The following is a 25,606-nucleotide window of genomic DNA, read 5'->3' on the forward strand; positions in this document are numbered from 1 at the left end:
GCATAAAGTTGCTGGCTCAAGCATGTTTGAAAAGGAAGTATGCTTATAAGAGTGTTAGATTAGTAGCCAAAGAAGAATGAGCATATTAGTTTCCAACCACATCAGTTTCCAACCTTAGTAGCTTAATATTATACTGACCTTTCCTTCAGCTCCCAGATGATCTGTCTCCTCATCACCTTGGTTGTTTTGCTCAGCTTGGTTTCTGTGATTACCATCATCTTGATCAATCTGCATTCTAGCCTATAAAAAAAGGAACTTTTAACTCCAAGTTAAACTTGACACTCAGGTTTCTGATTCTAGTCAACAATACAAGTGGCTTTTCAGAATCAAAGATGAGTTACTAAAAAAATGAAAATACTGTGTGAAATAGTTCTTCGATATTTATTGCATTACTTAAAACAGACTTAAAACATAATGAATCCATTAGGATTTTCTTAAACTGCTTTTCCTCCGGTATGGTTAAGACAAGGAAAAGAAGCTGTAGATGAGCAGATCCCAAATAGTAGCCAAGTCATGGTACTCCTGAAATATTAAAAAAACATCATCCAAAAGGACAAGGAAGGTAGAATCAAATAACCCCTTATGAAAGCAAGGTTTCTAAAAATTATGAGTTTAACATACTTCTGTATTGTACTAGGTTTAATTTGTATGTAATACAAAACCCTTCTCCTTCCTGCCCTATGTTTAAATTGTTAGGTATGTTTAATACATATTTTGGTTGAAGATAGCTTTATAATATTATGTTTTTAAGTGTTAGCCACACTGGCAGCCCTGACTGAGCATAAAAGAAATATAAATTTAGTAAATTAGAAACAATCTTCAAAATAGTTGTATCACAGGAACCTTAAATACAACAGAATCCAGCACAACACTATGTTACAAGGACAGGCTTTCTCTAGTTTATGGCAAGGAAGAACTGGGTAAAACAACGTGAGGAATTAAGCTCAACTACAGTGATAAGCAAAGCAGCTGCAGCAGAACAGGAAGCTGGAACAAGCTAAGTAGAGCACAAATAAGGCATAAAATGTCATTGCTTAATTGGAAATTTAGCTAGACAGTTCTATATGGTTTTATTATTTCTGAGTGGCCACAACGATCAGTCAAGTACGGGACTAGAAGCAATTTTTGCTAAAAATGGCTGTCAAATTATCACATAGAATATTCACTCAAATTTCACCTTAAATAAACTATTAAAGTGCACAGTGACTAACTTAGCATTGGATTTCTGAAGTTCACAGCTACAGAGTTCTTAGACTTTGTCTTTCAGGATAGGCTACTTCATTCATCTCTTACTGCTTATACAAAAAAGGAACAAGTGGAGGGAAAAATACTGTTTCTATATATGTTCAAAAAACCTATTGAATTCTACACGTATAAACAAACCTCGTCCTCAGAGTCGAGGGGTTCATCCTCAATTATGAAAGGAAATTGCTGATAAGCATCATAGTAAAAACAGAAGATAATTAGTAGGTACTCCATATGGAACAAAGCATATGCATTAGACAGGTTACTTCGACATTGAGCAAAGTGCCATTTCCCCCCCTGGTATTTCAAATATAACGATTACTAGTGTGATATGTTCAACTTATATAATAATCCACTATAATAAATTGTTTAATATTTATACAGCAGAATTTTTTTTTCAGGCTGCAGTCAATTTAAGGAGGTACTGCAGAAACTTATTTTGGGAAATTACAATTTCATCGAAATGGAAAGAAAAATATGCAGAGTTTTTGTTTAGGTGATTCCTAGTTCAATGAGCAACAATGTGTTGGATGTGATAGTCAAAGAAACCTGGGTAAAAAAATGAAGCCACTGGAAACTGCTTGCACTACTGTAGGTAAACTATCAAAAGTACAAGCCTTGAGGGATAGAGGATAAAGGAGAATCACTAGAAGGCAAAGAAATTTAATTCAGAGGCGAAAAGTTAACAAGACAACATTAAACACACTAAGCAACATTAAACACAAAATTTAAGACAACTTTCACAGCTCAACTGTAGGGTAAGGCTAAGATAATTAAAATGTAGGAATTATGTGAGTAGATTCATTGCAGAGGGTGAGACGGAGAGGAAAAGAAGGAAGACAAGAAAACTGACTCAAAGTTCTCCTGCCAAGGCCACCATGCTTCAGGCTTGAGGACATTTTGCCTTTATTCTACTTTTGATTATTTCCCTCTTAACTAAACCTAAATGGCTCTCAACATGCTCCTGGAGGATGAGGGAGGGAGGGCTTATTTTGTTAAAGTTCAAAGTGGTATTTTTCTTGACCTCTTGGTGGCCCCACAGGATACAAAATGAGTGGGTCCTGCTGCACTGGTAGATGATCCAATGTTGATTTCAATACTAGAGGAAGATATTAAAATGTTCACATGATATGCTTCATGTGTTCAGTATCACAACACTTAATATAAATTGCAAAAAATCTTTTTACACCGTTTCAAGAGAACTTTATAGATCACATACCGGTTCATCTCTGCTTTGATTTTTGCAAGGCAATTCTGTGTCCATTGGTACATCACTGGCATCACCCTCTATATTTTGCTTCTCTATTATGGATGCATTAGCCACACTGAAGATACCATGGACATTGACACGCACTTTAACCTTAACTTTGGAATTGTCGCCATCTTGTTGGGGTCCAACATTCTGAATAACAAAGTGCCCTAAATAATAAGAACAATAATAAAGGAGGTTTTGGTTTGTAGGCTTAATAGTAGCATGCTTTAATACATGTTTATGGCAACTTAGGGATTAGTAACTGGGTACAATTGGATTAACCTTGACAAATGCGGATATTAGTAGTGTCTGATACCAGAACTGTAGTTGATGACTGTAATCTTGAGGCACACTACTTCCATGAAGAATCTTTTCCTCTTCCTCTTTTGATGTTCTGTTATATCCACATTCTTCTTTGGAACTATCAAAAAAATTAAACCACTGGTGCCCTTTGAGATGGGTTCAACAGTACACAGGGCACAAGTGACAAAGGAAGCTGATATCTGTTCAGTGATCCTTGACTGAACTTATTGAGCAAGAATTACTCTATTTCCAACATATGGCTTTCAATTATTGTTTCCAGTACCCAATTGTGACTGTTTTCACATTTCTACTAAAATGGAGATGAAGCATGTACCATTTCTACACTGGGAATTAGCCCTGCCTGACAGGTTGTCTGGGGGCAAGGCAAATTCTTGGTTCCGTTCACATTGGTGGTGAGTCGGGGCTGTCCAGGCATGGCCTGGCTCATTCCCTCTGTTGCCTCCCTGGCAAGGGAATGTGAATATAGTTGCATTCCCCTTTTTGCCCTGAGTGGCAATGCAGCATATGGTGGGCTTGGGTCATGGGGAAGGGAAGAGTTGGGCCGTTCAGGCCAGGCTCCTCCGCTGACCACGATGTCCCAGAAGGGACAAAAAGTGCCCAAGGCAGCTCCGTGGCACTGCAGTCACTTGGGATTTTTTTTTTGTTTAGGAACATGGTATTGCATCCCCACACAATACCATTTGTATTGTGCCCCAGCTGACAAGTGCAGCTGCCAAAATGCTGCTCCATGCAGGTGCACAAATCTGGGGTGGAGTGGGTACAGCAGCCAAAAGACTCCTCCATACAGAAGCAAGAAGAGCTGGGGCAACCTGCTCAAACAGCAGGCTGCAGCCTGGTGCACTGGCCTCCGTGCAGTAAACATCATGGAGCGTTAACATTCTTCCCCATATAAAAGAGGCCTATGCTTTTTTGCTTTCATCGCTGCCATTTACCTTCTACTTAAATCCCTGAATACTCAAGAGGAAGTCTCAAAAGGAACATGTTTTAGAGACCTTCTTTTCCTCCTTAAAAGTAGGGCCCTTGCCCTGCCCTGTTTGGAATCTTTAAATGGAAAGCTTGCCAATCAGAACAGTGAGTTAGGATTCACCTTCCAACAGTGCAATCATGTGTTTCTCCAAGCTGCTACACTAGGAGCTATGGTTCTTGCTGAAATCTGTATCAAGTCCAAAGAGGAATCTACTACAAAGCCTACTGACAGTGCAATCTTATTCTTCAGTTCTTTGGGTACATCACAAAAGAGAGATTACTCAACAGATCTAGAATTACCCATCCAGATTTTAAGGGCAGATGCCTTGAAATTCCTTATCAATGATAAATCAAGCTTTTTAATCACAGGGATTCCAAAGAAGTCTAATGAAGCAGGAATGTCAGCATGAATAAAGAGGTGTCACAGAGCATGCACCAGGCAACTTGAACTGGCCTGCAAAGCAGAGTTAAATTTTGAAATCAGCTGGTGATTAGATTTCACCCTAGTTGGAGTATCCAATTCAGTCTTAACTGAGGCAATAAAGTTACACATTAAATGTATCGACGGACAGAGAAGAAAGGAGAATACATGAGGAACTGAGACTCAGGAGATCAACCCTGGAATGAACTACACTGTATATGGTTCTTAAGCATTCACACATTTAGAACTGCCTCCTTTTCACCATTGGTAAATTCTATTCAACACTGTACTCTGAAGTTAAGGCAACTTTTTACCTATTCTTGTATCAGGATAAGGAACGTCATGTGGATGGGTGTAAAATGCTTCCAGCTCAAAAGGTTCCTTCTTGTGGAAAGTAATTACTTTTGAGAACGGAGCAGCATGGTTTTTGCTGAAGACTTCACATTCACTACCGGAAATAAGAGTTGACACATATCCAATGATATAGACAATTAAAACCACAAATTGTGAATAATCGCAAGTTATGATCAACTATACTATGAAAAATAGAAGAACTGAGTAATTGCCCAACTAAATCCTATGAACACCCACAAATTGTTAGAAGTCTGAAAGTTACATGCTGAACCTTAGCTCTGATTATAATGGATGCACTCAGAGTCGAAGACCTATCTCTGTGGTCACAGAACCATAGAGTTGGAAGGGACATCCAGGTCCTTTAATAACTATTCATTTCAAAGCTCTTACCCAGTTCCTTCCTCATAAGATGATTGCCACCTCAGAGTAATTGAGTACGGAACAACATCTGTGATAGAAAATTCTCGCACTTTGAATGCTGGTGAAAGAATTGCACACTAGAGAAGAAATCAAATATTGGTACATGATTAATAGATTTCCCCCCTTATGCCCTTATTACTTGTGTGAAAAATGAAACCAATGACAATCTAATCCCAACTACTTAAGTTATACTGACAAAACCTTGATTTTATATTAAGTATACACTTTGCTAGAGGCCCAAGAAAGTCACATATACATGCAAGATACACAAGAGAAAGAAGGCTCTGTCTACCCCTCACCCCCACAAGAAATGTGCCACTGTTTCCAAAAAGAACCCACCAATATCAATTTTGCTTTCCAGAATTTTTAGTCAAAGAACTGTTTTGAAAAAGTAAGCTACAATTAATGGATGGCATAATACTAGGTAGTGTACCTACCTGTAATGCACAACCCCTTGCCACAGCTTCATCCGCATTTAATGTGGTACTTATATCTTTGCTGAAGAATTTACAAATCTGCTCCTTCACTGCTGGGATTCGAGTTGCTCCACCTACTATTTCTATACTGTATATATCATCACGCTGCAATTCTAGAGGAGAAACAAAATTTGATAGGATAAGTGGAAGAAGCCAGCATCAGAAATTGGAATCTGATCAAGAATGGCTGTGGGAGGCAACACCAGAAAGCTGGGGAGAGGGAGGGGAGTTAAAGGGAGGTAAGCTACAGGCACTTGGATTGGCTACCAAAGCGGTTGCAGTAAAGAACAACAGCTGCTAGTCATTTAGTTCCCCTATCCCTCTTGATTGGTGAAGAAAGCAGGCAAGTAGGCAAGCAGCCAAATGGAGGCTGCTACTGCTCCTCTTTTGTTATCAAAACACTTCCCACTCTCTTCTTCTAGCAGCAGCAGCTGCCTCTGCTACCTCACCAAAATAGGGACAACTGAAGTTCCTTCTTATGCTACATAAGTAGTCATGAATGGTTACTGAAGGTCAGGCATAATAAAATGCTTGGGCTACTACGGGCTTATTTTATAGTCAGTGTAAACTCCTAATCACCATAAAAATCCTTTCCCAGTGTGCAGCTATTTGCACAAAATCTAGTTGTGCATGTCAGGGCCTACGACTGAAACTCTAGCATTCACTCACTGTCTCATGAAGCTCTGTTTTATCCTTGTGGTTTTTGCAAACACAGAACAGCATAGTTTCACAATCTTTTTCAAAATACTTCTTAAGTTAGTGCTAATACAATTATTCTTATTTAGTTTCCACCATCTCAAAGCCAAAGATACCTTTACTCAGATAAAGTAACTAGAGTGTGCAGTTTAGCATGAAGGATATATAATACATCTTAGAAGAGATAAAAGGTCACAGCCTGGCTCAAAAAGATCTCATTTAATGTCCTGTTACCTTTCTGTAGCCTACCAAAATGAAATTTTATAATGTTTCTTCATAATGTACATATTGCTTGTGTGCATTTTAACAACTGATCACCACCCCCCCCCCCGGAAAATAAGTTCCTTCCCATTATCTCCCCTGCTTCTGGAATAATTTCTAACCAAAATTTCTGCAACAAGATTTATGTGCTAATACTTTCTAAAACTGATTGAACATTTTACTCACTATATAACATAGCACTATAAGGACATGTTAACTGTGCTCTAATAGTTATCCTCTTGGGAAATAAAACACAAAGTTTAATCACTGCAAACAGCTCTTACTAGATACTTATCCTAGAGTCTATTGGCAACAACTAGAGATGTGAAAGTCTGGATGAAAAAACCTTGAAATCTGGGGATTACATATTTTTGCCCTACATCCCTCCTGTGAAATATTGTTTTAAAATGAGATAAATGCTTCTTAAATCAAGGGTTTTCACATGAAAAATATATAACAGGAATAAGTCTGAAGTTAAATCAGGGAATTCTGAGATTAGCCAAAGAAAACTCTCAAAATATTTTTCTTTTTGAGTGAAAAACCCCTTGATTCGAAAAGTATTTCTCTCATTCCAAAGGTACTGCATGAAAATAGTCCCCAGACTTTTTACATTTTGGGAAATAGGGAAACTTTTGGAATTGGCTAAATGAAAAACAAAATTTTACTCAAAATGTATAGCTTATGAGAGACTAGGGATGACAGGAAGAAAGAAAAAGGAAGACAGTGAAGATAGTGTGAGGAGGTGGGGTAAAGGGGAAATGAGATTTCCCCTCGAGAGTCTCTTAAATGTTAAATTAGAATTTTAACACTGAAAACAGTAAGCAAAGATAATATTCATGCTTGAATTCTTAATGTTGTGGATTAGGCTATCCAGCAGAAATTAGCCAAAATCAATAGCATCAGAATTTACTTACTAGCTTGATCCATCACTGCTCTCAAAGGAGGTTCTACTCTGGCCAGAAGAGATGCAGAGATTTGTTCAAACTGAGCTCTATTTAAAGAGAAAGAAAAACCAAATATCCAAATTATAAATAAATAACATTTTTATTTAGGACTTAAACAACTGCATTAAATAGTGGCTAGAGTTTTAGTCTGGGATCTGGGAAACTCTGGTCAAAACCCCACTCTGCCATGTAACCTTTGCTGCATCACCCTGGGCCAGTCACATACTCTCAGGCTAATTTACTTCACAGAGTTGCTGGTTTCAAGATTAAAAAGAGGAAGGGAGAATTCTGCGTTCCCATTAATAAAGAAGAAGAAGAGTTGGTTCTTATATGCCGCTTTTCCCTACCCAAAGGAGGCTCAAAGCGGCTTACAGTCGCCTTCCCATTCCTCTCCCCACAACAGACACCCTGTGGGGTGGGTGAGGCTGAGAGAGCCCTGATATCACTGCCCGGTCAGAACAGTTTTATCAGTGCCGTGGCGAGCCCAAGGTCACCCAGCTGGTTGCATGTGGGGGAGCGCAGAATCGAACCTGGCATGCCAGATTAGAAGTCCGCACTCCTAACCACTACACCAAACTGGCTCTCTAAAGGCAGGATATAAAAATCTAAATAAGTTGCATAGATACCTATTCATTTTACTGGAGACATCAATGTCGTTCATGAAACACTCTATGTTCATGGGCAGGTCAGAAGCATTGGCACTCATAAGCTTCTTCAGCTTTTCACATTCTTGATAGAGCCTCAGCAGTGCCCGAGCATTGTCCTTCACATTCAATTTATACTTAGCTCTGAATTCATCACAGAAGTAATCTACCAAAGCCTCATCAAAGTTTCTGCCACCCAAAAATGGGTCAAATGTAGTGGCTAGTACCTGTGAAGATGCAATGTCGATAGTGAAAAACATAATTTTATGATAAAAATTCTTGTATATAGAACAAAGTTTGAGTCTAGTGACACCTTTAAAACCAACACAGCTACACACCTGAATCTCTATTCTCGCATGCATACACACATAATACTGCAAATGACTCTTAAGAATTCATGTAGTTTGATACCATGTATATTTAGGATGCAGAATTATGTTGTGATAAATTACACGTTATAAAATGAGATTTATATCAACTACAACAAACTGTATTCATTTGGAAAACCAGAAGAAATCAATAGCAAATTATCCCCATTACCAAGAACTGTGGTTCAGTTGATAATCTCGGGTTTCATTTAATTTGCCAGAGAACACAAACTCAAACTCAACACAAATTTTGACATGTCTCTATATTTCCTTATCTCAGTCTTCCTTGCTGAATTATTGCAAATATTTTACCTTCAATTTTCCTTTGTTAAAAGCACAAATGGAAACTTGGTAAGCAGAGTGTCCCATATCTACAAAGACCACGTTCCTTGGTCTTTCCTCCAATGATGGTAAATCCTGTTTATAAATTCCATAGGCAAGTGCAACTGCAAAAGTATAAGGAATAGATACTTAAACTTAGCAAGTGAAGATAAAAAATAAGTTGCAGTATTATGAAAATTATAAGGGTAATTATAGAAGCACACAGTATCCTTGCAAGTGACAGGTTGGATTCTGCATGTCCATTCTGTTATCATCAGCACATTTCTCCAGATCACAGAGCCTTCTGCAAATGAAATAATCTTTCTAGCAGAAAGTACCATGAGCAGAGTAAATTTGAGGGATCAAACGATTTTAGTTTAATTAGAACAATCAATTTAATACTGGTATGGTTTTTGGAAACTTTTGGAAATTTCAATCTTCTTCTGCTCCAAAAGAACCAAGAGGAGAAATATTGTTGTTTTTTAAGCTAGCTGAATTATACACAAAAATTACAAATGAGGTATTTTTTGGTATATTTTTAGCTTGGGTAGCTCTTAATGCACATCCCTAGTCATGACAAAGGCAATAATATAATTTTTTAAACAGCAAAGATGATCAGTTTGTCCCTGTTGCTATTATCAAGTTTATAATGCAAAAGTGGGTGATCAACTTCACTAAGGAGAAGCAGCTAAGGATCGTAACCTGCAGATAAACACAAGGTTCCCTGTTGTCATTTTTTTTGTAGAAGATCACACAGAAGGGATGTTACATGGCTACTGTTTCTTTATGGGCAGAATTAGACACTGTCTCTGGAATCAGGGGTTTTGGCTGAAAATTTTATTTGCCATAGAAACTAAGGGTGATTCCGTTTATTAAAATCTGACTCTACACTACTCTAATGGGCTCTAGCAGTACTGAGTTGGAGATATGGGGACCAACAATAGCATGCTTTGCAGTGAATTATCAGCACCACAAAGAAAGCCTGTAGTGTACTTGTAATTGTTTATATCCAAAGTTGCCCTGTTCCTTGATACAGGGTAGTATTTATGTGTGCAAGATTAAACTATATCTTCTCAAATAATACAAAGTTGAATTCAATGGATCTCACACTCTAATAGATTTTGTGACTATGCTTCTGAACAGACAGAAACTTCAGTGCATTGTTGAATAGAATACGGTACCTTTTGCAGAATCAGGGATTTGTGAGGGTCACTCCTGTATGATAATCAGGGGTTAATATCAGATAAGATTAAGAAACTTGGCAGGTGTGAACTTAAGAGTTACACTGAATGTAACCAAGTTTTTGTACTTGTAATTGAATTTAAAGGACTTCAAGTACAGTAAAAAAAAAGTTAGTTCTTATATGCTGCTTTTCTCTACCCAAAGGAGTCTCAAAGCGGCTTACATTAGCCTTCCCTTTCATCTCCCCACAACAGACACCCTGTGAGGTAGGTGAGAGAGCCCTCATATTACTGCTCGGTCAAGAACAGCTTTATCAATGCTGTGGCGAGCCCAAGTTCACCCAGCTGGTTGCATTCCAAAGTCCTGTAATAATCAACAAGGCAAGCCACCAATGAAGTCTGACTGCACAAAAAATGAAGAACACCTGTGTCAACATCAATGGGTTTATGTTGACAGCACATCTATTCCATAAAGATGCTCCTATGTGAAGATCTACTAAAATATACATGGTGTATAAATTATATTTATTTAAGATATTGCCACACTTCTGTGCACATGCACTATTATTTCACATTCTCTCCTTGATTTGAACTGTAAGGGCTAAGTGAATGTTACAGATACAGGACCTGATGTAACTGAAGCTATATATCTAGATAGTGACTAAAGCAGTGGTCCCCAACATGGCCTTGTGGGTGCTATGGTGCCCAGTAAGGCTTCCTTCTAGCAAGTGAAGATATAATGGGCTGTACAGATTTTTCAAAACATTGTTTGAGATTGGCATCAGCCATCAGCCATCATAGCACAAGGATCCTTACTGTATGATGGCAGCATCTATTCTGAGGCTGGCTCGGCCTCCTGCAACACCATTTGTATGGGAGCTCATTTAGTGCCTCTGCCCACCACACTGCCAGGACTTCAAAGGTGCCCACACACTAAAAAAAGTTGGGGACCCAATAAATTTTTTTCTCCTCTGCTCCCCTCCCCTATTTTATTATGCAACATAGCATCCTAGTATTATGGTTGAGCCAGAACTAGTTTTTAATCCTAATTAAAACTATGTTTTGAAGACCATTTACTGGAGGTTTCATTCCGGGCTGCATGCTGAAGTACTAATCGTGGCAGGTTGCCCCACCTCTTCCTGCACCCACAGAGGGTAGGATTTGGCCCGGTGCGCCTCATCCGTCCTCGATTTGTGCACCTGCAGGGGATCTGGGGCAGTGATGTTCCCAGTGCATAAATGGTCAAAGTGACTCAACACTAATGAATGTGGCTTCCTTTTTGCTTTCATAAGTTTAAAATACCTTATGCTCTGATGGGTGGTACAACAGCGAACACTCACGTCTCAAGTCACACAGAGAATTGCATCTGACATTCATCCCCTTCCTGTTGAAAGCATTCCATCTAAAGCTCTTGCTCTGGCTAGGACCTAAGCTACCCCTCCTCGCAAACGAATGGCCATTCGAGTTTGCGAAGGAATTTGCCCTGCTGCCCTGTTAGGGAAAAAACCAATTCTAAAGCCTATCAGGGCTCATGGAATAAATCCCCCAATTCTGTGGATCCTGGTCTTGAGTTTATATTACACATAACATGTTTTGTAAATATTATCTCCATTGTAGGGGAGCTTATAAAGGCTGGCCTAGAATGGAATAAGTGCTGCATTATTTTGTTAATTTCTGTGGCTATATATGCTGGGGGGGTTTGTTTGTTAAGTCGAATTTATACACAACGTAACTATAAAGCAAGAATTAAAGTCTCATTTACCTGCAGTAGTTTCATTCATTAGCCGGAGGCAGTTTAAGCCTGCTACTTGCGCAGCTGCCATTACTGATCTTCTTTCAGCATCAGAAAAAAAACCTGGGATCTGTTTTAAAATAGTGTTCTGTTATGTAAGCCTTACTGCATTCTTTCTTTTCTGGCAAATTTCAGACAAGCAAACCATATTCATTACATATCATCTTGCTGTATGAAATAGTTTATCATTTGGCAGTCTACTACTGTGTAAGGCTAAAATACTCAATTTAAGTAGAATTACAGCTATTAAACCATAATATTCAATTTAACAGTTCACAAATGGATTAGCCTTTTCAAATTAATACTTTTAAACCAGCTGCACTATTTACTATAAATGAGCTCTTCAATTAATTTGTTAGTTTGAGGATCCACTTACATATATAGATTTATGTTTAAGCCAAATTCAGTTTTTACATAGGAATTAGAAAGCCCAACAATAATTTGATACAGAATCAGTATGGTAGAGTGTTTAGAGCAGGCTTTCTCAGGGGGTTCTTGATGGCCTTGGAAGGATTTCCTGAATGGGTGGGAGTTAAATTAACTGATATGATATGACTATAATTGGTCATGTAGACCCCCCTCCCAAAATGGCCAATGATGGTCCTGGAGGGGGTGGGAAGGGGAGGGGCCCTGGGTAGGCATGCACCCACCTACGCTTCCCAACCATATTCTGCACAATCACACCACTTCTGGGGTTTCTTGAAGCCTAAAGAATGTTTCAGGGCAGTGGTCCCCAACCTTTTTATCACCAGGGACCACTCAACGCTTGACAATTTTACTGAGGCCCGGTGGGGGGGTAGTTTACTCCTCTACTCTCAACCACTGCCCTAACGCTCTCTGATCGCTACGGTAACGTTTAAACATCCCTTCAAGATAAGATACAGACACGCCACAACAATGAACATAAGGAACATTTTATTTTCATGGAAATTTTAACTCATGACAATGACAAATCAATGGGAATCCTGAGCTTGTTTCTCTGCAACGAGACAGTCCCATCTGGGAGTGATGGGAGACAATGACACTTGAAGTGTGTTGTAAAGGGCCGGGGGGGGGTGAAGTAAAGGGCGGGGGGGGGGGGAGAAGGCGTCCTTCGCGGGCCACCTCCAATTAGTCAACGGCCCACAGGTTGGGGATCGCTATTTCAGGGGTTTCTCAATGGTAAAAAGTTTGAGAAAGGCTGACCTAGAGGTGTTTGATGAGATACAAAGCTTAAATGTAGACCACAAAATTCACTGAGTAGACTGGAGTCAAGGGACATTGAGAGGATAAAATTGAGTGTGGAGGTTGTAGAGAACTACATTTGCAATTGTCATCAACCCAAAGATTCACATTTACTTCCACCCCTGCCAGGAGGCTTATACCTCAGGGTGGCTTTGCAGCTTGTCTATTCCTCTGGCAGTGGCTGTTTCAAGGTGGGAATCAACTGCCAGACACAATTTCCACCAGGCAAGGGACTTACTCACTTTATGGAAATACAGGGCGCCATATTGGGGAATGGTGCTCAGAAGAGTCACTGGTGGCATATTGAAGAGCCACAACCAACTCCCCAACTACTGATTATTGGTGATTTAGAAGAAGGATAAAACAGTTTTCTACTAAAGAAAGAATCTAGTTTTATTTTTAAAAATATAATGCAGTTAAAAGTGATCTGATATATTAAGTTGTTTAAAAGCTATTTATATACACACTCAAGAACATACGTTGCTACCAAGCTATTAGGATCATGACTGCCATCCCAGTTCTTAAATAAAAGGACTTGCAGAATATTTTTTTCTGGAAATTATTAGTTTACTGACTAAACAAATTTGCTAACACGTTGCTCAGGACTTATATACCCTACACCCTGATTTAAGCTATAAGACATCTGGGCAGGAGTCCCCAATTCCCGCCCTGCCAACAAGGAAGCTCCTTTGCCGGCGGCCTGACGCAGCGAGAGGCGCTTTGCGCCTCTCATCGCGTCAGGCCGCCGGCCAAGGGAGCCCCCGGCAGCCGCGCTCCGCTCTGCGCAACTGCCGTGGGCTCCCTTGCCTAGCGGTCCGCTGTATTTTTATTACAGCGGGCTTGATTACTAGTTAACATATAATTTAGTAGATTTAATGTACTATAAGTACATTTGCTCCCCTCTCATATTGTGGCCCACCATACAGCATTCCATGTTATCCCCATGGGATTCCCTGACTGCAGCATAAAGGAATGGAGAATCAGTTAACATCTTTCCTACAGAAGTGGGCATAGAAAGTACAAAGCTGGGAGTTTGATTGATGCCTGACGTTACTTGCTAGTGTCTAGACCCATTAGGAAGCTCACAGTCATGGAGAGGTATGCCATTACTGTATTTTAAAATGTTTAAACCTTTTTACATAGAAAAACCAGTTTTAACTCACAGGAGGACATAGTTCATTTTTTAAAAGGCTTGCACGGAACATTTGTATTAAATGCAGCTCCTTAAAGCAGCTTTTTAAAGCATTTTAAAAATTAAATTACTGTAAATGAAATTTTACAAATTTAACTTTGATTTCCTCTGTAAAATTGAGGTTCATTTTTTTAAATTAATTTTTATCCAACCTTTTATATAAACAGAAACAATTCTGGGAAACTAAGCAGCAATTCTTATTTTGATCCGCTCCTATAATAACATAGCTACAAGTATCAACATTACCAACTTACTGAAATGACGCAGTCAGCTACAGGTTTTTTAAGTGCACTTTCTGATGTCTCTTTAAGCTTAACCAATAACATGCCTGTAACTTGTTCAATTGCAAAAGGTCTCTCCTCATCCAAGTATCGAACCTACAACACAAGGACAAAGTACTAAGCAGACACTTTCCCAAAAGTAAAACCACAATATGGCATTAATTAAAGTACATTCTTAAGTTTAAGATAACCTTCTAATATGTTAGACTTAATAACCCATTATGTCTTGAAAAGCTGTACATTGAAATGTGTAATCAACGTCTTTAAGGATGCTTCATGCAGTACCTGTAAATCCTAAACATAAACTTTTAGAATCAAATCAAGAAATGTGAACAGGCCCACCCTTTTTTAGCTGTTTGAAATGTTATTACTACTTATTATTAGCTTCATTTACAGCCCATTTTTCTCACTTAGATTCAAGATGGATTACAACATATGAAAAGCAATTCAATCAGACAGCAAGGGTCTCCAATAAATAACGCAGCAGGACTAGGACTACAGTACTGGAACACATTTCAAATTAAAAAAAACAATTAAGGTAACAAAACTGTATGAGGCATGACATACCAATAACGACGAAATGGGGTTACAAAAGTAGAGGATGTTGTAGTAAAAAAAGGTGGCCATGCATACAATAAACATTGTTAGAGACTACAATACCAAAGCAACCTCCTATGCATATGAACAAGGGGTTGTTGGATTTTACACATTTGAGAAGTGACACCTTCAGAAGACTTTGTTCAGATAAGCAAAACAGCTATAAGTGCAACATGACAGGAGAGGAGATCATGAAAGTATATGAGCCCAATGTCATTAAAAGCTCTGTAGGTGATGACCAGACCCTTGCATTGAAACCATTAGCTGACCCAAAAAGTGCATGCTGAAGGAGTGTGATATGTTATGTTCCTCTTCATGCCCAACAGTAGGTGGCTTACATCCATCTGTACCTATTTATTTATACTAATAATGTATTTATTTATTTATCATGGTGTTTTATTGTTATGAACTGTTGTCGTGAGCTGCTACGAGTTGGTTAGACAAAAGCAGCAACATATAAACTGTTAAATAACACTAGACTTTGAGGTGTCTTTAAGGACAGATCCAAGCACAGTGCATGTTAATAATCTACTCTTAAGTAAGGGCTGTGCCATTTTTTTAAATTCACTATTTCCCAAAAAATCCCAGATCCCAAAACCAGCATGGTATTTGGATTAAGGATTTTTCAGAAATCCTGATTATTTCCATGTCCAATAAACCTAAGAAAAATACTTTAAAAAAAAATAGCCACCCAATTCCTTTGGCTGGCTTGGCTATTCCTGCAGCTCAATTTGTTTGTTTATCTGTTTATACCACCCTTCCATACAGCTCTGGGAAGTTTACATAGAATGCCATAGAATAATTACATAGAACATTATAACAGTTTAAACCAGTCTGCAGGAATAGGGAGCCCCAGAAATTGCTGTGCTATACAGAACACATTGCTCTGCATGGTGCAGGAGACCCTGGCTGGTATTTTGGGTAGATGTGAATGCATGGCCCTAGTCTTGAGGTAACCAGAGGGTATAGTGTGGATTCATGTGGCCAGATCAGCCCAATCAAGGTAGCAGGCCATATCCAAAGCTAAATGAATGCCATTTTTGCAGCTGTATAAGCTTGTTTCACTAAAGCTGGATCCAGTATAACCCCTAGTTAAGACCTAGAGGTCAGTGAGCATCAGACCCCTTCAACAAGTGAGAAGCATGTTATCTGTCAGGACTGCAGCCTTCCAAATTAATATTGCCTTCATTTATTGCACATCCTTTAGAACAGTGGTCCCCAACCTTTTATCACCGGGGATCGGTCAACGCTTGACAGTTTTACTGAGGCCCGGGGGGAGGAGGGGTAGTCTTTTGCTGAGGGATGTCACTGCTGCCTGAGACTCTGCTACGCTTGCTTTCCCACCGGTGCCCATGACTTCCCGCTGCCCACTGAGAGGTACTGCCAGCAGCAGCTGCGCGGTGCCACACCGAGGGGGAGCCCCAGCCATGGTGGCCGCTAGAGAGCACCAAATCTCTTCTGCCAGAGTTCACTCCTAAGTCTTTCCTGTTTTATTCCTCTGTGTTTAGATGAATTTTTCTCCACACTTACTGAGGATAGAAGATGGACTATACTTTTAAAATGTAAGTCATATTACTAAGATTGCAATCCTTTGTACATTTACTTGGACACAAACACAACTGAACTCCTAATAACTGCTCGGTCAGAACCAGGCTGTTACTGGCTTTTCAAAACTGATGTTATTCCCTATGCAAACTTGTATACACTGCAGCACCTATTAACATTCAGTACATTAATTAGGTATACTAATGGTTCCATGTTCATTTTTTACTATGAGAATAAATACCAGAGAACCAGAAAATTACTGTATTTGCTGGCGTATAAGACTACTCCCCCCCCCCCGTGAAAAACATGCCTCCAAGTGGTGGGGTCATCCTATACGCCGGGTGCACCAGTTGGGATAGACATAGCTGCCCATAGTGGCCCACAGTACTGTTATCTTGGTTAACCTTATCAAGCCTTGAGGTTGCAGAACTCACCTTTACTCCAACACTTCCATTGGGCATTCTATGAAGCTCATAGGGCAGTTTGATTCTTTCAGCTTTAATGTAAGGATCATCAAATGCTCTCCCATGAAGTTTTTTGAATCCATGCAATGTATTCTTAATATTTGTGACCATCTGTTGAGGCATAAATTTTGCCATTGTATTTTATTAATTTACACAAGCTATTTCAAATTTGTTCTCAACTTCAGCTATAGTAATGCTATTAACTGAATTTGCAATCCTTCATCAATCTCTCAGACCAGAGATTCCCAACCCTTTCTAGCCTGTGGGGAGCTTTCAACTTGTGACACAAGGTAGCAAACACAACCACAAAATGTCAGAGAGTGAGGTTAAGCATAATGATAGCAGGTCTTCAATATTTCAGGAAGCTCTCATTAACAGGATGCCTTTAAAAATTAATATACTGTTTAGAACAGTTTAATAACATCTGTTATTAGCACTATTCATTTTGCAGGCATCTGACATATTTATTCAAAAGGAAAATATATTTCTTTTCTTGGCTCTCTCCTTTCTCTCCTGAGCCCAGCCATTTTTAACCATCACTATTGTAATAATGACAATTCCCTGGGTATGCAAGGAAGGGCCACAAAAGATAAACACTAGTACATCCCTTCCTGCCCACCCACTCACAATCTGCCTAAGTTCATAAAATCAGCATTTCTGTCAGATGACTATCTAGCCTCTGCTTAAAATATTCCAAAGAAGGGAAGCTGTCTTAAACTCTAGTTTTAATTTATATACTGAAACAAATATTTATGTACTTCTTCTTGCAAAGTAGCCTCCTCATCCCAGTTTTATCTAATAAACACAACCAAGCGTACTCTTGAAATATGTACATTCTTAAAAGAGATTTGCTTTGTTTTAAATGAGTTTAGCTGAGGAATTGGCGTTATAGTGGCCTCTAGCTCAAAGTTTATGGAATTTAAACTTTTTTTCTGAAGCCAGGATTAGGAAAACATTTTTGTAATTAGTAAAAAAAATACTCTTGATGAAATTTCAGATCTGTTGCTAGGAAGCAGGATTTTTTCTCATTAAAGTAACAATAAATTAATTTTTACCTGACTCTTTGCTGCATTTCCAATAGTTCGGGCTTTGGATCCTAGTGATATACAAGCTCTGAAATAAAAGACAAAGTTATCCAGCTTACAAACTAGTATGAAAAGGTCAACACCCTTGTGCTGTATCTTTGATTTAAAGCCATTAACATAACCTGTTTTCATTCTGACATCTGTCCACAGCAGGGATTCCCAAACAAGGGAGCTCCGGAAAGGGTCTGTGGCCTTTCCCCTCCTGCCCTAATGGACTTGGTCACAAGCTATTGAATTGGCTAGCTATGCCCAGAGGATTCGGTGGTTAGGCTGTGGATATCAAAATCAAAACAGGGGGGAGAGGAGCTGTTTGTGGTGAGGTATTGGGGGGACGGGTCTGAGCTGTCCTCTCAGCTCCTGCCATTTTCCCCATCCTACATGTGGTGGAGCTACTGTAGCAGTAATAAAGGCAGGGGGAGGGAGTGAAAGGAAGACAAAGGGTACAGGTGGTTATCTCACTTCTGGAGGCATGGCAGGGAGGTGTGGCCAGATGACATCCTCAAAGCCTGAAAATTTCTTTCAGGGGCTCCTCCACAGTCAAAACGTTGAAGAAGGCTGGCCCAAAGGTATACCATATACTCTAAAAAACTAGATATAACAAAAATTCAGTAAGGATTCTATGAAGCTGATGAGGCAACATAATGAATTTTACTTTACAAACACCACAGTTTTTCCTGCAAATCTGGCTCAAGGTACTGTTTGGTATCCTCTATCTTAGCAGTACATGATTGGCTCTCCGATCCAGCAGGCTTGTTTAGTCAAAGTTCTCTCAGAACTCTATCATCTTCTCCACATACCTCACAAAGTGTCTGTTCTGGGGAAGGGAAGGTCATTGTAAAGTCCTTAAGATAAGGAAAAGTGAGGCATTATACGGTATTAAAATCAACTCTTCTTTTGCATTATCAACTTTCTTCTACCAAAGAGAATGTGTGCCTGAGTTAGGGCACCATGTCTGTTATGGAGCAATGGCAGCTAAACCACACTGGGGTGGTTCAGATGTAATTGCAAATCCTGTTTTGCCAATATGTAAGAAGCTTATCTCTTGTAATGGGGCAATCCAATCCCAAGTAGGATTCCAAGATGAGAACATCAAGTATATGGTGATCAATGAACTGAGAATGGAAACTATCCTAGATGAAATGTCATCATTTGTCTAAACTTTCAAGTGACCCTGATGGATTATCATTGGCTTTCCTTTAACTCCTTTAATCTAGACTTCTGAAGTGAATGGTCAAAGGTCAGCTTGTAGGGAAACAGAATTGACAGCCTACATTTTGACTAGCTCAAGAAGGAAATTTCAAGGCTAGAAAAAGGTCCATAAATATATCTGTCTGGTTTGTAGTTCCTTATTCAGACTTTGAGAAATAGGGCACAGAAACTGTGTCAATATATCGGGGAGACCAACTGACAACCTGTATCAAGACTCTCCTCAATTTTTGTCCCCTTCCATGCAGAGGAATGTAAATGTACTTATAGGAAATTACTAGCAAATTATGTCTTCTGTAATTTCCTACCTAAAGTCTGCAATGTTTATGGATTATTCCCAAGTAACTGCTTATGAGGATTTGCATGTAATTATTAAAGCACTTCTATATCCGTGATGCTTGAATTGGTTGTGAAAAAATTGCCTGGGAGAATCTCACTCAGTTTTTCCAAATGCTGCTCAATTACGCTAGCCAGAAGAAGCTCAGTACTGACAGTAAGCCCTGGCAGAGGCAGCACAAAGGCACCCCTCTTACGTAAAACACACATACACTCAGAGACTTACAGCATGCCACAGATAATTACAAAAAATTTTTTTGCTAGTGACAATAACAAAGAAGATTCCTACTAAGAGAAGGGAAGGTGTTCCCTGTTCTCAGCAGGGGAGAGGGGAGCTAGAAAATAGTTTAAAAACTTTAGACCTCTTGGTTCTCCGCCAACTTAAGAGTGCAGCCACACTAAAACAGAGCAGACTGTGGAGGAATGCTGAAAATCAAGTGGTTCTGAGACATTCATACTGTGGGGGGAAAAGCTTGCTAATAAGTAGCTATTGAATCATAAAATATTATGTGGGTAGAAGTAATGTCACAGCTTCCTGCTTAGCAGATACACAACTGTACATCTACATCTATTGATCTACGAATTAATAATGCCATTCAAATAAATCACTGAACAACTACTGCATAGGGGCAAACTCTGAGTACTATCGTGAAAGCAATCAGTAGGGATGACTGAGGGGGCACTGTATTTCTTCCAAACTCCACTTGTGAGACACTTCAAAAATCTGCAAAACAAAAACACTGTAACCTGTAACAAACCTAGACGCCAACTCTACCCTCAGACAACCCTCATTCAGAACCTAACAATGCTTTCCCACAAACAACATTCAGGTCTTTATTATACTATTGGACTATACATTATCATGTCAACAGTGTTCTTCTGCACTTTATTCTTTTACTTAATGTTTGTAAATGAGAATATATTTGATCTAAACAGTGGCAATTTTTTTTAAGTCAGTAGGAGCCCACATTATTTTTTCTGCCCATTCTCTTTCAAAGTCAGCATTCTTTAAAAAAGAAAATTCAAGGGAAAACACCAAAAGAAAACTGCTGAAAAAGAGTTAATTGACAGATCTGATAGCATTAGCCACGAGCAAAACAGGTCTAACAATTAATTTTCTTGGCTTTAACAGCTGTTAAATTGATTAACATAACTGAGGAATGTTGTCAGCAATCACCAGTGCTTATACATATACAGCTCTGTGCAAAAAAATATCACAAGTCAAGCCTGTTAACCTATTATTTCTGCATATAAAAAGATTAGAGTTCAATCTGATTAAACAGCCTCATGAAAGTTCATGCAAGAATAAACTGGTTAGGCTTTAAGGTGCCACAAGACTCTTAGTTAATTAAGCTGTGAAGGATCACTACCATAATATTGCCTGTAGCTTTTGTCTGAATCATGTCCAAGGCTGTTTAATTCATAGCTAACACTTTGACCTAGAAAAACACTTAAAAGCTACATGTCTCAATTGCTAGTTTGGATTTCTGAAGAGAACTTTTCGAAGGTTCATGGGAAATCTAGACAAAATTTTTCCAACACGAACAACATAGTTATCTCAGTATGGGAAGAGAGACCTGCACATATTGCTATCTTCCTCAAAAAAATATTTAAAAGCTTCACCTTCCTTGTATCATTTCATCAGCTTTTTCAATTACTTATTTTGTAACTCATTGCTTAACGTGCACTCTATTTATTTATAGCCTGCTTTTCTCATCAATGGAGATCCAAAATGGTTTCCATAATTTTCAACTGCTTCATTTTATCCTTACAACTATATGAGGTAGGTTAGGTTGAAGCTGGACCAAAGTCACCCAGCAAGCTTTAAAGACAGACTGAGGATTCAGACCCTATTCTCTTAGATCCTAGTCCAACACTCTCCCACTTAAACCACACTGCCTCTCTTCAAATGCAACCCAATGAAGTACCTATAGTTCTTGGTTGCACTATTCCCAGCCCACCGTCAAACTAAAGGTCTATACCAGGGGTAGTCAAACTGCGGCCCTCCAGATGTCCATGGACTACAATTCCCATGAGCCCCTGCCAGCGTTTTCTGGGAAGGGGTCATGGGAATTGTAGTCCATGGACATCTGGAGGGCCGCAGTTTGACTACCCCTGGTCTATACAATGAAGACACTCAATATAGAGTAAATATTTCTTTTTACAAAACTGATCTGAACTATACACTCACAATGAATGAAAAAAAAAGAGGACAAAATCTGACACTAATTATTTAACAGAATAACATGCCTAGTAGAGAGAAAGTCAGTAGTTTCTACAATGAAAAGTCTCATCGCCCTATTTCTAAGAATTTATGTTGAGAGAATTCAAAGGGTAGGTAGGGACAATCTGATCCACGCTATACAATTACAGCTTTCAGAAAGCTTTTCACAACGGAAGGAAGCAAATCCTGATACTACCCAGGGTAATGTATTAGTTGTAGTGTCATTTAATATAGTCATAAATGACCTGGAATTGGGGTGAAAGCACAATTGCAAAGTACAGAGATTGTGATAAAAAGAGCAACAAACTATTGACCCGGGAGCCTCTGGTTCAAACCCATTTTCTGGCCACTGGCTCTTGATCTTATCTATCTTGCATGGATAAAATGAGAAACAAATTTGCCACCCTGAGCTCCTTAAAGAAATGGCAGAATAAAAAATGCACATGATACCATAGATAATTCTGGGTAACAATGGTACCCAAGTAGAATTCCTTGTTTACAAGCACCATCTCTCCAAGCATAGGACACTAGAGGATTGAAAATGAAGTGAAACCAGTCATCTTTGTCCTCTCTCCCCTCCCCAAATACCAAACTAAATGATCTAATCCTTAGGGTTACCAGTGCATGCTTTCATATATATTTTGACACCCCCCCAAGCAATTAACACCCCCCAGTACAACTTCCACTGGTTCCCCAAGCCTGCAAATCATTTTCCCAAGAGAACCTGAGCCAACCAGTAGCTTCCGCATGCTTCTGATAATGCAAATTCCTGGTTTCTGCTGGAACCATCACCTAGCTACATAGTGCTCATTTACAACCCCTGGCTGTTACCCGTGGAAACAAGTGAGAGTGAGCCACCTCCACCTACTGCTGCCTCCGCTGTTATTAGCCGCACAACACACACCCTCTGTCTCTTCTAGCCGCTCATCCCTCTTCATGCCTCGCAGCCAGGTGAGACAACAGGACAAGTAAAAACAGGTCAGGCAGAAGGAGCGGAGGTGCGGGCAGAGAGCCGCATTGAGGAACAAGCCACACCAACGCACTGTGCCCCTCCCCTCCAGCCTTTCCCTTTTCACCCCCAGCCCGGAGGAGGGCTGCACATCCCCGTGGCCTGAATTGCCCCCAAATGGGAATGTTTACAAGGGAGCCGCCATAGCTCCCACCACACTGGCTGCCAATACCCGGGGGGAGGGGGGGACCCGCTGCTCTCCCTTCCCCTGGGCCCACTATCACCTGCGGGGAGGGAGGTTGACAGAAGGTGGGGCTCGTCTCAATTACCAAGGGTCACTGCCTGAAAGAGGAGTCGTCCCCCCCCCGCCATTGAGAGGGAGGGAGGGAGGGAGGGAGGGAGGGAGCGAAGGGAAATAAATGCCCGGCGGGAGGGGGGAATGGGGTCGCTCCGCCGCCTTGTGAAAAGGGGCGAAAATCCGTGGGCGCCTATTCCGGAGAGGGGAAGGAAGCGGGGGCGGCGGCCGCAGTAAGTTTGACCCGCAGCCCCGGGGGGGGGGGGAGGAGGAGTCCGTGGGGCGCCAGGCCGTGATGAGGAGACCCCTCGAGGTTTGGCCGAGGGATGCTCCGGAAGGAGAGGCGGCGACCCGCAGCTTTTGTGATGCGGAACGGCGGCGGCGGCGGCGGCGGCGGCGGCGGCGGCGGCGGCGGCGGCCGAGGGGGGGGGGGGTGTCGGCGCCCTCGGGCCCTGAAGCGGCTGCGGGCGCCTGAAATGGCGGTTGGCGGGGCGCTACTCACGGGGTGCAGCGGTCGCTGTACTCGTTGGCGATGGTCTCGATGCCGCCGCTCCGCGCCACGGCGATGTAACAGTTCTGGAAGCCCAGATCGATGCCCACCACGGACATGGCTGCTGCGCCGGGTGCGGTCCGCTGCCTCTCCCTCCTGCTCCCCCGCCGGGCCTCGCGTGCGGCGGTCTCGGGCGAGCGCTCTCGGCGGCTGCGATGCGGGTCCTCTCTCGCTCGCTCGCTCGCTCACTGCGGAGCAACAGCCACCAACCGGCACATACGCTCTTCTGCGCAAGCGCGCCGCGCCGCCAAAGGGGGACTCAGCGAAACTCCGGATGCGGCATCGGCAGTTTCCGCACAGAGTCGGCCGGCCTCCGAGTTCGAGAAAGATCTGGAAAAAGGACACGGCGGGCTCGCCTCGGCCGCCATCCCTCGGCCGCCGGCCGGTATTGCTGCCATCATAACCGCTGACACTGGGGCGCTTCGCCTCACGCGCAGCCGCCGCGTGCCTCCATACGGCCGGCGCGGGCTAAGCGTGGAGAGCGGCCCCGCGGATTAAATGGACCCTATTTGAGATAGAAATTAGTTGTGTATATATATACACAATGCAAAACACGCAAACAAATATAAAGCAGGTAGACCAATGCTTGCTTACAGTTTACTTACTTCTAGACTAGATGGGAGAGGATACTAAATAAATCTAAATGTTTTCCACTGTGGGTGGGGCGGGGATGTACAGGAAGTAATGTTTAATTTGGCACAGAACACCAGCCTTGCCGATCTGGATTAAATTCTAGTTTAGGGTTGCTTCCCACCTAACTGTTCTTTTTTGATAAAAGGATTTTATTTGTCAATGAGGAAAATTTCACTACAGTTGTTCAGTGGTTTCTTTACCTATGGAAGATTCTGTGCTGTTGCTTGTCTAATAAGACAGAGAAATGTACCTTAACATGATTTTTTAAATATTATATATTGTTGTATTGACAACATTTTAGTCTAATTTAAAACTGTCAAGTAGTCTTGAATAAGAAGTTTATTTTATATTAATTTGTAATATAAGCTGATTTTTTATTGTGATAATAAAGCACTTGAGCTAAAGGATAGCTGCAATTAATTGTTCCCTTGAATTCATTGGACGCAACTGGTGTTCCTTGGTAGAGTTACACCCTTTTAAAATGTATTCAGAAGGGTGTGATTTTATTATTACACCATAACTTTCTGTCAGTGGCTGGTACTGATTTTATCCAGGAGGATCCATGAAGGAAAAGGCAATTCCCTGTGTAACCAGTCAACTACTGCAGGATACAAGCTGTTTCTTCTTTCTGTATATGATTGACCCCATTGCTAAACATCTAAGCCTACAATCACTTCAAAAAAAATCAGAGTCCAGTAGCACCTTTAAGACCAACAAAAATTTATTCAAGACGTGAGCTTTCGAGTGCAAGCACTCTTCGTAAGACTTAGGGCCATTCCGCACCAGGATCTATGTAGCAAATTGGTTGCGGAACGAAAAAACGCCATTTTAAATAGTGGAATTCGTCGTTATGCATACCTGCCTTTGTAGTGGAATCCAGATGAGTTTCTATCGTTTCCCACAGGTTTCCAGTCTCGGCGAAAATCGCCAGCCAGGAAGCGATATTGCCGAGCTTTGTCCCGCCTCTGACTGTCAATCAAATGAGCAGTCAATGGGCGGCCGTTATCATGCTCCCAAAAAGCCCCTTTCCCTTTAAGGAAGATTAAAAAAAAAAACACGTTGCAACGAATCTGCGTTGATTCGTTGCAACGGAGAGACCCATCTAGCTAGCAGGTGGTGTTTGAGCTGCCGTTTCATCGCTGCCACGCTCCTCCCGAGTGAAAAAAAAATAACCCCCTCCCGCACGGGAGCAATTTTTGGCCGAAAATAGAGTGAAAAATAAAGGGAAAATGAACCAGCAAACGGGGCTGTGTGTTGCTTGGTGCTTGGTGACTTTAAACAGCTCTGGGGAGGGACTACAGCCGGGGAAGCCTCGCTGGGTAAGCGAAGGCTCGCCGGTGCGTTGATCTCTGCTCGCTCC

The 25,606-nt window shown here is 40.9% G+C and overlaps 1 protein-coding gene across 2 annotated transcripts in view; it reads right to left on the minus strand.

Moving 5' to 3' along the window:
- The window catches only part of HSPA4L (heat shock protein family A (Hsp70) member 4 like), a 35,250-nt gene extending 11,331 nt beyond the window's left edge, over positions 1 to 23,919 (minus strand). Inside the window, exons 1-14 of one of the 2 annotated variants that reach the window (XM_077300340.1) lie at positions 23,566 to 23,919; positions 18,024 to 18,081; positions 16,939 to 17,079; positions 14,336 to 14,458; positions 11,636 to 11,735; positions 8,684 to 8,817; positions 7,986 to 8,230; positions 7,330 to 7,406; positions 5,420 to 5,571; positions 4,953 to 5,059; positions 4,523 to 4,656; positions 2,465 to 2,664; positions 1,384 to 1,431; positions 139 to 240 (exon numbers count right to left, since the gene is read on the minus strand). In XM_077300340.1, the coding sequence (XP_077156455.1) occupies positions 139 to 240; positions 1,384 to 1,431; positions 2,465 to 2,664; positions 4,523 to 4,656; positions 4,953 to 5,059; positions 5,420 to 5,571; positions 7,330 to 7,406; positions 7,986 to 8,230; positions 8,684 to 8,817; positions 11,636 to 11,735; positions 14,336 to 14,458; positions 16,939 to 17,079; positions 18,024 to 18,081; positions 23,566 to 23,672 (1,728 nt within the window). In that variant the 5' untranslated portion in view covers positions 23,673 to 23,919. The remainder of the gene's footprint in view (positions 1 to 138; positions 241 to 1,383; positions 1,432 to 2,464; positions 2,665 to 4,522; positions 4,657 to 4,952; positions 5,060 to 5,419; positions 5,572 to 7,329; positions 7,407 to 7,985; positions 8,231 to 8,683; positions 8,818 to 11,635; positions 11,736 to 14,335; positions 14,459 to 16,938; positions 17,080 to 18,023; positions 18,082 to 23,565) is intronic. The other variant, XM_077300343.1, reaches the window with a different exon arrangement.
- Positions 23,920 to 25,606: the final 1,687 nt, after the last annotated feature.

This window comes from Paroedura picta, chromosome 10 (assembly GCF_049243985.1).
Source record: "Paroedura picta isolate Pp20150507F chromosome 10, Ppicta_v3.0, whole genome shotgun sequence".
Taxonomy (NCBI): Eukaryota; Metazoa; Chordata; class Lepidosauria; order Squamata; family Gekkonidae; genus Paroedura; species Paroedura picta.